The sequence below is a fragment of the Anas acuta genome, chromosome 10, assembly GCF_963932015.1.
Source record: "Anas acuta chromosome 10, bAnaAcu1.1, whole genome shotgun sequence".
Lineage (NCBI taxonomy): Eukaryota > Metazoa > Chordata > Aves > Anseriformes > Anatidae > Anas > Anas acuta.
Genome location: NC_088988.1, coordinates 21,281,779 through 21,295,373, shown reverse-complemented (window position 1 = coordinate 21,295,373; position 13,595 = coordinate 21,281,779). Strand labels below are relative to the sequence as shown.

At 39.1% G+C, this 13,595-nt stretch overlaps 1 protein-coding gene across 1 annotated transcript in view; it reads left to right on the top strand.

Annotated features, from left to right (window-relative positions):
- Positions 1-13,595, top strand: part of LOC137862111 (neural-cadherin-like) — a 66,747-nt gene that overhangs the window by 51,680 nt on the left and 1,472 nt on the right. The window contains 12 exon segments of the mRNA XM_068693791.1: positions 167-262; positions 264-430; positions 845-872; positions 1,325-1,343; positions 1,556-1,683; positions 4,642-4,831; positions 5,646-5,878; positions 6,770-6,958; positions 8,301-8,545; positions 11,140-11,183; positions 11,186-11,296; positions 13,305-13,593. Of these exon segments, the coding sequence (XP_068549892.1) occupies positions 167-262; positions 264-430; positions 845-872; positions 1,325-1,343; positions 1,556-1,683; positions 4,642-4,831; positions 5,646-5,878; positions 6,770-6,958; positions 8,301-8,545; positions 11,140-11,183; positions 11,186-11,296; positions 13,305-13,593 (1,739 nt within the window).

Sequence of the window (13,595 nt, the reverse complement as noted above, 5' to 3'; positions counted from 1 at the left end):
AAAGTATTTTAATAATTGCTGAGCACCACTATACCTGAGATACTTAAAATCCTTGTTTCACTTCTGCTTGTGAGCGTGGCAAGTGCTACATTTGTTACATATAGAACCCCACAAAAAAGTTGAACATTTGGGAATTCTAACAGTTTTTTTGTTTGTGCTCTTTCAGTTGTCTTTGCCCTGCTTCGTTTCATGGACCAGATTGCCAGCAGACTAAGCACAGTTTCCATGGAAATGGTTATGCATGGTTTCATCCCATCAGGCCTCGAAAGCTCACTCTCTCTAGAATTTATTACTGCAGTTCCAGATGGACTTCTATTATACAGTGGTCCTTTATCAAATCCAGAACCTGGGAGTACAGAAAACTTCATTGCAATAGGTACTTCAGCAAGTGTGTGGAAAAAAACATATGGGAATGCATGGGTTTTGAACAATGTAGCAGTCAATGAGTTCTATCCTTCCATCTCATGAGATAATTTATTTTCTGGGTTGAAAATGTTGGAAAATAGTTTGAAACATTCTCTAATAGGTATTTCTTTTTTGATGTAATGTATTTTGTAGCCTGCAGCTATGGCTTTGGTCCATTGCAGAGTTGTAGAAATCAGGGGAAAATAAAACAGATTTGTATGTTAAAGAGAAAATGTCCCCCAGGAAAACTCTAGTACTATAAAAGGAATTTAGGTAGTTTGAAGATAGATATTACATGATTTAATGCAGTCTTAGTCGCATGTCATTCTCATCTAGTTTAGTGAGAAAGGAAATGCACTTAAACTTCTTCTCATCTCAGGGCATTTTGAGCATTATAAAAATACAGATCGATTACCAGGAATAAGTTCCAGTGTTTTACTTTTGACGAAGAAGTGCCACAATCTAAAGTATAAAAATACATACTATATTAAATTAGTATTTCTGCATAATACAAGTCATGGTCAGGTCAGTTATTTGGTTTTCTGCCTCAGAATATTGGTTATTTCCAATAGCATTTGCCTATGTAGCAACAGGACGGTAGAAAAAAGAGACTGGATAATTATATGTATTATTCTAACTGTGCTTGTAGATTTGATGAGTAATACAAATTTTGGAAAGACAGCATTGTCAATTCCAAATCTACCTATGTTGTAATCTTCTTCTGGGATCAGAGAAATCTTTTTTTTTTTTTTTTGTAAGCTCTAGCACATGTGGAATGTGCATAAAGGCTTAATTGTAATTTGTGCACTCAGGTATTATTTGAAGAACACTGAGATCCATTACCTGTGCACAAAAAACAGATATTACTTACTTGCAAATGCAGTTACATATTTTGTAAAAGTGGTTAAACTACTCAGAGGTATAAATTGAATGGAAAGGTAAATGTCTTTTCTGTTGAATGGTTCCATTTTGGCTTTAGTGTTTATTGTGAGGAGGAAAACATGGAAAAAGAAACCACAATACTTTTTGGATGATGCTCTGAAAAAAAAAAGATGAAAAAGATGAAAAAAAAAGATGAAAATCCGATATCACACGCTTATTGAAACTTACAGTAATTCCTCATTCAGTAACGATGTAGTAGATTCAGTAGGATGTTCGATTCACTTTGGATCATTGCAATATGGCTGTTGTTTCAGAGATAGAAGGAGTAGGCAAATGGCTGTCTACTGAAGATCATACAAATTGTGAAGTCTTTGGGTCTGTTCCACAAAGGGCAAGGTATGTTTCTGGAGATTCACTGAAAGGCAGTTTAGTCTAAGGCCTTTGAACATCCATGCTTGGAGAAGCCAGGAAAGGGACCAGTAAAACTGCTGTATTGGACCTCTGGAGGGCTAACTTTGAACTGTTCAGGATACTGGTTGGCAGAGTCCCTTGGGAGGCTGTTCTGAAGGGCAGAAGAGTCCAGGAAGGCTGGGCACTCTTCAAGAAGGAAATCTTAATGGCTCAGGAGCGGTCTGTCCCCAAGTTCCCAAAGATGAGCCAGCAGGGAAAGAAGACCAGCCTGGCTGAATAGAGAGTTGTGACTTGAGCTTCGGAGAAAAAAGAGGGTTTATAATCTTTAGAAAAGAGGGTGGGCCACTCAGGAGGGTTATAAGGATGTTGCAAGGCTGTGCGGGGACAAAATTAGGAAGGCCAAAGCTCATCTGGAGCTCAATCTGGATACTGCTGTTAAAGATAACAAAAAATGTTTTTATAAATGCATCAACACAAAAAGGAGGACTAAGGACAATCTCCATCCTTTACTGGATGCGAGGGGAAACTTAGTTACAAGAGATGAGGAAAAGGCTGAGGTGCTTAATGCCTTCTTTGCCTCAGTCTTTAGCGGCAAGAGCAGTTGTTCTCTGGATACCCAGCTCCCTGAGCCGGTGGAAGGGGATGGGGAGCAGAATGTGGCCCTCACTATCCATGAGGAAATGGTTGGCGACCTGCTACAGTACTTGGATGTGCACAAGTCAATGGGGCCGGATGGGACCCACCCGAGGGTACTGAGAGAACTGGTGGAGGAGCTGGCCAAGCCACTTACCATCATTTATTGGCAGTCCTGGCTATCAGGGGAGGTCCCAGTCAACTGGCAGCTAGCAAACATGACGCCCATCTACAAGAAGGGCCGGAGGGTAGACCCGGGCAACTATAGGCCTGTCAGTTTGACCTCAGTGCCAGGGAAGCTCATGGAGCAGATTATCTTGAGTGTCATCACGTGGTGCTTGCAGGGCAAGCAGGCAATCAGTCCCAGTCAGCATGGGTTTATGAAAGGCAGGTCCTGCTTGACGAACCTGATCTCCTTCTATAATAAAGTGACATGCTTGGTGGATGAGAAAAAGGCTGTGGACGTGGTCTACCTTAACTTCAGTACGTCTTTTGATACTGTTCCCCACAGTACTCTCCTCAAGAAACTGGCTCCTCATGGCTTGGACTGGCGTACACTTCGTTGGGTTAGAAACTGGCTGGATGGCTGGGCCCAAAGAGTTGTGGTAGATGGAGTCAAATCCAGCTGGAGGCCGGTCACTAGTGGCGTCCCCCAGGGCTCAGTGCTGGGGCCAGTCCTCTTTAATATCTTTATCAGTGATCTGGATGAGGGGATTGAGTGCACCCTCAGTAAGTTTGCAGATGACACCAAGTTAGGTGTGTGTGTCGATCTGCTCGAGGGTAGGAAGGCTCTGCAGGAGGATCTGGATAGGCTGGACCGATGGGCTGAGGTCAACTGTATGAAATTCAACAAGGCCAAGTGACAGGTCCTGCACCTGGGGCACAACCAGTGCTACAGGCTGGGAGATGAGTGGTTAGAAAGCTGCCTGGCAGAGAAGGACCTGGGAGTACTGGTTGATAGTCGGCTGAATATGAGCCAGCAGTGTGCTCAGGTGGCCAAGAAGGCCAACAGCATCCTGGCTTGTATAAGAAGCAGCGTGGCCAGCAGGGCTAGGGAAGTGATCGTCCCCCTGTACTTGGCTCTGGTGAGGCTGCACCTTGAGTACTGTGTTCAGTTTTGGGCCCCTCACTACAAGAAGGACATGGAGGTGCTCGAGAGAGTCCAGAGAAGGGCAACGAAGCTGGTGAGGGGTCTGGAGAACAAGTCCTACGAGGAGCGGCTGAGGGAGCTGGGCTTGTTCAGCCTGGAGAAGAGGAGGCTCAGGGGCAACCTTATTGCACTCTATAGGTACATTAATGGAGGCTGTAGTGAGGTGGGGGTTGGTCTATTCTCCCACATTCCTGGCGACAGGATGAGGGGGAATGGGCTAAAGTTGCACCAAGGGAGGTTAGGTTGGATATTAGGAAAAACTTCTTTACTGAAAGGATTGTTAGGCATTGGAATGGGCAGCCCAGGGAAGTCGTTCAGTTACCATCCCTGGAGGTCTTTAAAAGACGTTTAGATGTAGAGCTTAGTGATATGGTTTGGTGGAGGACTGGTTAGTGTTAGGTCAGAGGTTGGACTAGATGATCTTGGAAGCCTATTCCAACCTAGACAATTCTTTGATTCTGTGTGATTCTGTGAGATAATGACTTTCTCGGTATTAGATCACTTCTTTAGTTCTGAAGGTGTTTGTGCATTTACTGTGTAATGGAAATTGCATGTCAAAGAAACAGTGAAAAAAATGCTTTGTTCTGTTTACGATTTTTTGAATTCATATCTATTTACACTTTCAGAACAACCTAGAACTTAAATGCGAATGTGTGAGTACCACACACTGTGCAGAAGTAGTACGCAACTGGAATCGTAAGTTACTGCTCTGATAATGTCTGAAATAGACTCTACTGCCTTAAGGGATCTATGTTTTCAGTATAGAATCCTTCTTTAATGTCTTTAGCCCATATGGAGCCAAGTTCACAGCAAAAGATGACTTAAAAAATACCAGATTGTGAAAATAGGTTGAGCTTTTTTGTCTGCAGTCACTTCTTTTGTCTTGGTCAGAGCTTCTGCTTTCCTGCTGTCATCCTGTGAAGATTGTAAGGAGAATCATTAGCAGGATCAAATTAGGAAGGAAATTGCCTCTTTACAGAGGAAGAAGAAGTAGGAGAGTGAGTGGGGAAGTTGTGGAAATAGATAAAAAGGACATGTACAAGTTATGTCTCATGGATTCCATGCTTTGCACTATAATCATTTATTTTCCTTTCAACTCTAATTGTTATGAAAATAATGGAAATAATAACATTTCCTTCTCCCTGTAGAATGTCTTAAAGGTCTTTATCCCCTGTCTTTTTAGTTGCCAAAGAATATATGTTTGGGCCAGGAAGTCACATTCGCTATCAACTTCCCATCAGCGTGCCTGCCTGCAGGACACAGTTTGGAGCTGTGATTAGGGCACGGCAGCCTGACAGTGTCATCACAAGCATGTTGTCTCGAAATAAGGATGAACATATAACCCTGCAGGTGAGCAAGTCATCCCAGACAGTAACAGCATAAAGTTAAATCAATCTCAGCCTATACCTAGCCCAGAGAAACTAGTCTAAGAGTTGGAAATAGAACCAAAAACCTTAAGCCAAGCACAAAAACCCTTGGAGTTCTTTTTAAAGATGCTTATGGATCCTTCACTTAAGACATTATGATCCTTCATTTAAGACATTGACTCTACAATCATGAAATCCTGCTGGATTTAAAATGAATTTATTGCCTGTGACGCTGAAGTAGCATTTGCTATGCAGAACACTATGAGTAGTCTGTCTACCCTGGTGTCCTGTTCAGCCATGGCCAGAATTGGCTGGTTTTGTATAGTTCAGACTCTGCCAAGAAAGTTGCCTGTTGCAGTTCTAATATTGTTGGTTGTTGAAAATTACATCCTGTTTGTTTTATATATACCACTGAATGTGTTACCTCTTGAGCTAAGTTGGCTTGGGCTGTCAGTGTAGAAGTGATACACCAGATTCTTAACCATCTGAACACTGTAAATTTGTCAAAGAGAGAAGCAGGGTAGAATTACTCTGAATGAATTACATACTGCTCTGAGTACACAGCTACCAGTATTTAGATTGTCTAGTTCAGTAGTACCCAAAGTACCTTTATATTATACTGCAGTCATATCAGTATGTGCAGTGTAAATGTACCCTAAATTTAAATAAATGCTTTATTTAAGGTTGATGACTACGTACAAATTTTATTTCAAGTAATGTGACATTTACAGATCAACATAAACTGTTAGGTGGTAACTTCTCTTTTCTTTCTTACTACCTTGTTAATTATCCACAAGGTTGTTCAGGGATTCTTAGTGGTCTCATATAAACTGGGTGATGGAGACTATTCTGTGAGGCTTCCTTCCTACAACATTGATAACGGCGAATGGCATCATATCACTCTGGACAGAAATGAAAATGAATTTACTCTTCGCCTTTATGAAGGAGGTGGGAAGAGAGAAATTCTGAAAGCAGCAGGAATATACAAAGAGATTGTGATTGACACCTACACATTCAATCTAAACAAGCCAAAACACAGCATTCCACCAGCTACTAGGAAGAAAATTAATTCTGTTCTAACTGAAACAGTTAGACAAAACAGGACAGTTTTCAAGGTAAGGAATTCATGATCTTACTGTTCAGGATATCAGCCTGTGAAAATGAAGGTTTATTGTTACAACTTACAATGTAAGCATATCACAAGTTTTTTAGAAAAAAAAAAAAAAGTTTTCTATTGTTTTACTAGAAGTATTCCCATAATTGTAATTTATGATGAGAACTAGGGACTGTGTTTTGAAGTTTTATTTGTGGGACTAGTAGTATTTGTTTTGAAGTAAATAGATTAAAGAAGTTAAGAGGTTACACAAAGATCATTTTAATTAGTACAATTAATGCTGCTGTTAAGCATATGAAACTTTAAGGGTCTTGAATTTGTAAAATGTACTTAATTTATCAAGGTATATACTTTCATGCTGAGGCATTTCATACATAAAAAATGAACGCCACACATCTTCAGTAGATTTCTATCAGTGATGCAAAGCTGTCTCAGCCTGTTATTTTTTGCTCTTCTTTAAAGTTAAGCTGTAAACTACAGTTACAAATCAACCAAGCCGAATTTATACTGGTACACATTGAAGAACGTAGCAAATTTCCACAGTGATTGGACTTCTCTTTTGAAAACACAGTGAAGGGGTGGTACGTATTCTGCTGTCTTGAACACAAGAAGATAGAGGTTTGCAGCAGCACTTGTTTTTTGTAGAAGACATTTTGAATCTTGATCAATAAATGAAGGACAATACTATGGAAGCTTAGGTAAATTCAGTCCTAGATTTAAACTTTGGTAGCCTGTGTCCTTTGTTAAATGTAAATTATGTCAAGGCTTACAGCTTACAAGGGTTTGTAAAATAATCTGTTTATGTCTTGCCTCTGGATGTATGAAAGATGTCAGATTCAATAACTACAGGATCCCACTGGATACTCACACAAAGGAGCTGGTGTCAGTATTAAGTGCCCAAAGCATCAAAGAAGGCTGTTCTTCAGAGGCTTGCAGGAATAACCCTTGTAACCAGGAATTTATTTGTATTGATTTGTTGATGATGCATGAATGCCAGTAAGTGGTGGAAATGAATATCTCCAGATTCAGATGGGAAAGGGTGGATGCTGGAGAAGTGTGCAACTTGAAGGCTGTCACTGGCAACCTTACCAAATCAGTCAAACTGCAGTAGAACACTGAGCTAGATGTCTGCATTGTATCAGGTTCCTTAGAGAACACTCTCCTTTTAGGTAGTGACCTTAGATGATGCAAAGCAGTGTCTCCACTGATTCTGTAATGATTTCTTCTGCCTGTCTCAGTTGAAGGTTGTGCTGTGCAATGTAAATGTGCTTTCTTATGTTAATATCTAACTTCTTATGCCATCTTAAGCTATGACCTTTGTTCCCTTACAGGCCTCTTGAGTTGAATTAGAAGAACCATATCATAAGGCCTGGAGGGGAAGACGTACGAGGAACGGCTGAGGGCACTGGGCCTGTTCAGCCTGGAGAAGAGGAGGCTGAGGGGAGACCTCATCGCAGTCTACAACTTCCTCGTAAGGGGGTGTCGAGAATCAGGAAACCTTTTCTCCATTAACACCAGTGACAGGACCCGCGGGAACGGGGTTAAGCTGAGGCAGGGGAAATTTAGGCTTGACATCAGGAGGGGGTTCTTCACAGAGAGGGTGGTTGCACACTGGAACAGGCTCCCCAGGGAAGTGGTCACTGCACCGAGCCTGTCTGAATTTAAGAAGAGATTGGACTGTGCACTTAGTCACATGGTCTGAACTTTTGGGTAGACCTGTGCGGTGTCAAGAGTTGGACTTGATGATCCTTAAGGGTCCCTTCCAACTCAGGATATTCTATGATTCTATGATTCTATGATTAAGCTAAGAGTTCTGTGTGCCTGGGGCTGAGTTTAGGACAACCACTTCAGTTATAATTCAAGATAGCTGTGCAGTGAAAATGTACACCTAAAGCGTTACTGACTGGCACTGGCTACACAAAGCCACACAAAGGAAGATTTTTTTTTTTTTTTTCTCCCTGGAAATTCACTGTAGTGAAAACACAAAGAACATAGCTTAGCTGAAACAGAACTGCAGACCATGGCCCTAATACAACTATTTTTTCATATGAATAATCTTGCAGAAGCCAGCAGAACTACCTGACTTCTGAAAGCCCCAGCTGTAAGGGTTTCAAGTTGTGAAGCACATTGTTGTATGACTGCTTTAGAAAAGACTACAGTCCTATAATTATTCTAAGAAAAGTAACTTATAGCAGATACTTTGGAAACTACATAGAGTCATCGAAGACTGTTTTAAAGACTTAAATGATAATTCATAAGACTTAAATGATAAACTAATATTCTTTCATGTCTACTTTTCTCAAAGTTTAATTGTTTCATTTTGCCTTCATCTTTTCAGTTGCCCTCCAGGACACATGATCATGGATAATGCCTCTGGTAGACGGTGTGTCTACACTGCATGTGCTAAAAGGCCCTGTAACTATGGTACCTGCATCTTGCAGTCACCAACCACGTTCCAATGTCACTGCCCTGATGGCTATACTGGACGTAACTGTGAAATCACATTGGCAATCTTTCACAAGGACACAAGCCTGACCTTTAGTTCCATGCTTGCTATCTGCATTTGTTTTTTGGCACTGTTAGGTAGTTATGGCAACTACATATTGTACCACTTTTGGTGAACTCATTTATCCATCTTGTCCTGAATAGTCATCATCTCATCCTCCTGCTGAAAAAAATGTTTCCTAATGGAGACTTGACTCTGCCTTCACTTCTTTGCCATGCTTTCAGCTCCATCAGCAAACTTATTTCTCATCCCCATGTGCATATATTACTAAGTGAATCAACATTTGATAGCTATGAAAAGTGTTTGCAGTTTATTTTATGCAGATTTTCACTTCTTTGCTAAGGAACTCTTCAGATACATAGCGGGAAGCAAATTCATTTGAACAGAATGAGGAAAAATTGCTACAAAATAAGCAGTTTGAAATACTATTGATCATGAAACAGATTTTTTCAGTCCAGGAGAAACACCTTGCATGATAGAAGTGTACTTGGTCAGACAAGAATAGTTTCTTGCACCTTAACCAGTTGTATCACAACTGGCAGCCGCTTTTGGCTTCTTGAACTGTTTTCAGGTATTTGATTTCAGAAGGAAGCGAAAAAGAAAGATCTCACTATTCAGGAAGGATCACATCTGCTAGTTCTTGTTTATTCAAATTTCATGAAGTCAGGACACGTTTTTTTCTCGTAGCTTTTACAGTTTTTATTAAGTTGAGGTCAGAAGTTATAGTAACAGTATGAAAGTTTTTCGCGGACTATTTTGAATTGATCTGTAGCTACGTGAAATACTATCTCTTTCCCCAGGTCTGCTGGGTACTATATTTGCTGTGCAAATATAAATAGCAAGTAACGTGGGAAGCTAACTGGTTTTGCATCTTTTGGAATCAGAGTTACTTAATGTTGATAGGAGATCATTATGTTAAAGGACTTTTTTTTTTCCCTGTGTCATAGCAGTTTTGATGTGAGTTTTGTGTTGTTACCTGTGCTTGACTGAGTCTGGCTGAGAAACCAACAAGAACTTTAAATAGTAATCCTTCTAATCTTTCAGGTCTAAATTATGTTAGAAAGAGTTGGTTTTAACCAAGTGGTGTGCATTGTTATGAAAGTTTTAATAGATGTGGTTAACTATGATGTTATCACTCAACTGCAACTTTTGTCAGGAGAATTTTTAATAAAATCACGGTTCTCAAGATTTCAAGTGCCCTTCCTCATATATAGCTTCCAAAAAACTGGTAATGCACTTATCAAATGATAAATTCATGCAATTTTATGTATAAATTTGTTAGCTTCCAGTAGATGAAAAAAACTGCTTCTCTGACATTAGACTACATCTTTGAAAATCAAACATGGAACCAGTTTGCAATTAAGGTGATACTGAGGTGGCTTCACCTTGGTTTGATTATCACATGCTTTTAATAACAACCACGTGCAGTGACAGCTTGAGATCATAAATTCATTTCTAGTTGAGCAGAGAATCAGGCAGGAACTTACAGTGTTGATATCTGTATGAAAGAGGTACTATCCTCAGGAGGAATCCTTCAGGTTTGGAATCCATTATGTCTTAGAACATGGGCTATATTCATTTTAAGAATTGGATTTTTATTAGCAGTCACAATAATTGAATAGGAAAGATGTAGAACATTAAAAGATACCAAATATCTAAAAATCAGATCAGCTAAATGACCGCCAAAAAATTACCATGTGTAAAAATTCGTGTGTTGTGGTTCTGGTAATTCGGGGGTGGGGGAAGAAGAAAAAGTAAATATTTATCTCAAGTGCATTGATTCAGCTTGAAAAGTGTAGCTACACAGCGCAGTGCAGGGCATAGCCCTCAGTGTACACTGGTTTCAGTTCAGAGCTCATCCAGGTGCTCTTATAGAACTGCACTCTGCAGTAGGTGCTCTGTAGGATCTTCCCGTCCATTTAATTCACTGCAGTGTTAGTTAATGGTACCCAATAGTTTAAGGTCTTACTATGAATGTTCATCTATTTTATAGAGTTTGTAGCACACTGGTACATAAACTTCTATTTACATAGTTTTCAGTATCTTATGTTGACGTTTTATAACTCTGTGTATAAAATGCACCTAAACATTTGAGAGAAGTGTTTATATTCATGGATGCTAAAGGTACAACGTGCCTGATTTTTTTCTAGTAGTATGTATAGTAATTTCCTCTTTAGTCTCATGTCTTCCTATGCTTCATTTCTGTCTAATTGTATCTGTGACTCTCAACTCATTGTTATTTATGTGTTATCTCTTTGTACATATTTTCTCTTAAAAAGTTTAATAACTTTTTAAGATTAAAATTAAGATTTAATAAAATTCTTAAAAGTTTAATAAGTAAATAGGTCTCTGAACACCACTTGCGGCATTCAGTTCTTCAGTCAGTTAAGCTTCTAACTCCAAAGCTGTACTTTAAAGGGTATTTTAAGATACTCTCTAAAGGCCTTTTCTTGTATCTTTGGTATTCACTTGTAACTACAAGTATGCAAAGAGTGCAAAAATCAAACATGTTGAGAAACACAAAACTACAGCCTTACTGGTTCTGATTGCACGCCATTGCTGCAGTCCTCATTAAGAGTGGCTGCTGTCTTAGCCACACTGCAGTACTTCTCTATGTAAATGTCATATTTATTTCTGAATTATGTTGTTTTACTCCTGTGTGTTTACACAGTTCTGTTCAGTGCTATATTCTTGTGGGCTTGCTGGAAGAGTCACTTCAGAGTGTGAATGGAGGCATATACCATGTATCGGCCCATCACGATGATTTGGAGGACATCAGAGAAAGTATCCTCAACTACAGTGAAGAAGGGGGTGGGGAACAAGACCAAGTAAGGATCATTGTGTTACGTTACTATTACAAGGGGACTGTGGGCTCACCATGCTAATGAATATATGTATTATGCTGTTCCTTTAAAATGAGGACCTTAGCCTTTGTTTTGCTGATTCATTACTGCAATTGATAATTATTTGCAATGGTTTGTACAAAAGAGTTCATGTTTTTTAAGCAGAGATAAATGCCTATCAATTTTTGATTGCTCTCAAAACAAGTGATCTTATATGCATATTTAAAATTACTGCAGTGTGAGTTTAGAAGTGAAGAACCAACAGCTGATGTCCTTGGTTTCATGACTCGGGAGATGCTGTGGTACTCCCGTAATTGCTGCTGTAGCACTGAGGGTTTGAAAGAGCCTAACATGAACTGTTCTCCTTAGACGTAGGCTGTCTATTCTTAGAGACTGTTAGAGTATTTTGTCCACTATTCTGAATATTAGTTTTCTCAAAGGCCTCAGAGTTACTCAGACTTGACTTGTTAAGAAATTCAGGTATTCCATTTAAGCCTTAAAGTATATGGGGGTAGCTGTGGAAGAAACTGTTTTAGGGATTTCTACACAGCGTTTTAAGCCATAACTTTGAGAGGAAGTTGCAGGTATTACAGATGAATAATTTAAATAGATTATTTGCTGACCCACAGATGTTTGCCATGTTAAAAATATGTATTGCCTTCTTTGAACTAGTTAATTTCATCGGTTCAAAAGGTGCCATGACACTGCAGAGGAAATAATCGTCAGGGCATTAATGTGACAGATCGAAAAAGCCAGTTCCAAAGAAAAAAAAAGTGTCCCAAAATGCAACATGTCTTCAAGAATTTTTAGTAATAACATATTAAGAGTGTTTTACAAGGCCACGTGAGAAAACATTCTTGTAGAGTGTCCTTAATTTCTTGATAAATTACTGTGACCATATTAAATACAGGGGCATTTTTCCATGTGATACATACAGCTATATACATAAATTCTATTTTCTTTAGTAAAATGAACTTTCTCTGCAGCATTTTGCAATTTTGCACCCAGAAGGTCTATAGCTTAAGGAAATACATAGTTACTCTATGGCAATATAATTACTTCTGGAGAGATCTTAAAATACACTCCTGATATTAAGCAGTTGAATCAACTAAATTAATGACCTGATGATCTTAATCTGAGGCTATTACTACATCTTGAAGAAATGTTTTGAGTGAAGCCTCTATCTATAGGTTCTATATACTGATCCTAAATTATTCAGATTTTGTAATTGCTTGGATTGCAGCTCCAGTACTCTAGTATTTTTAATACCTAACTGTTTGTCTAAATTAAAAAAAAAAACAACCAACACCCAGAATTACAATAATTTAGGTATATTATAATGTTATCTTAACAAAAGGATCCCAAAGGTACAGAGAGTTTTGGTGGAACAGAGAGTTTTGTCTTTGGAATGTTAGCTGAGAGTAGATCTACTGGGACAAGAAAGAAGGCTGAATTACTGCACCTGAAATAAACATTAATATCATTAATAAAGATAAACATTAATACCATAATAACATTAATATCCTTCTTATTTGGTTTTTACAATCATGCCACTTGATAATTGGCAATTACTTCAAATTGATAGATCTTGAAGAGAAATAATAGTAGATGTTTGAAATTAAATAGCTACTTTTGAACTGTATTTTCTTACCTTTGGTACTATACACAGTGTCAGGGTTTAGTGATGAAAAACACTCAGATCTGAATTTCAGAGCAAAAATTGGGACTTTTGTCATTCTTATTTGGCTTCTAATAGGAAATTAGACTTGATTTTTAACGTGACTGTAGCAATGCAGGGTGCATGGTGTTTTTTTGCTTTCTTATAGCTCATTGTAGGTGGCAGAGTAGGTTGAACAAGTCAATCCTTGTGTAGTGTTCACACTAAACAGACTGCCTCAGGATTGTTTGTTTCTCGTTGATGTCCAATAGAACATGGAATTTGGGGACCTATAGAGAACATAATAAATTTAACGTGAATGGTTTCTCACTCCAGGATGCATACAACATGGCAGAACTGCAGGTGTCTATTCAAACCAGCCCAGCCTATTTCCTCTGCAAGAAGAAAGAAAAAGCAACAAAACTGAACAGCTTCTTTAGTGGTGCGTCCCCAAGCATGCAGGAGCAGACCAAAACATCGGTGCCTACGAAACTCTCTTTTTCTAGTGCAGACTTTGGTCAGTACTTGTCAAATGTTGTTAGAAATGCTGACCACCACCCCCAAGCTGTACCCTGTGACTCACTGCAAGTGTTTTACACCGAAGGAGAAGGCTCAGTTGCTAGCAGT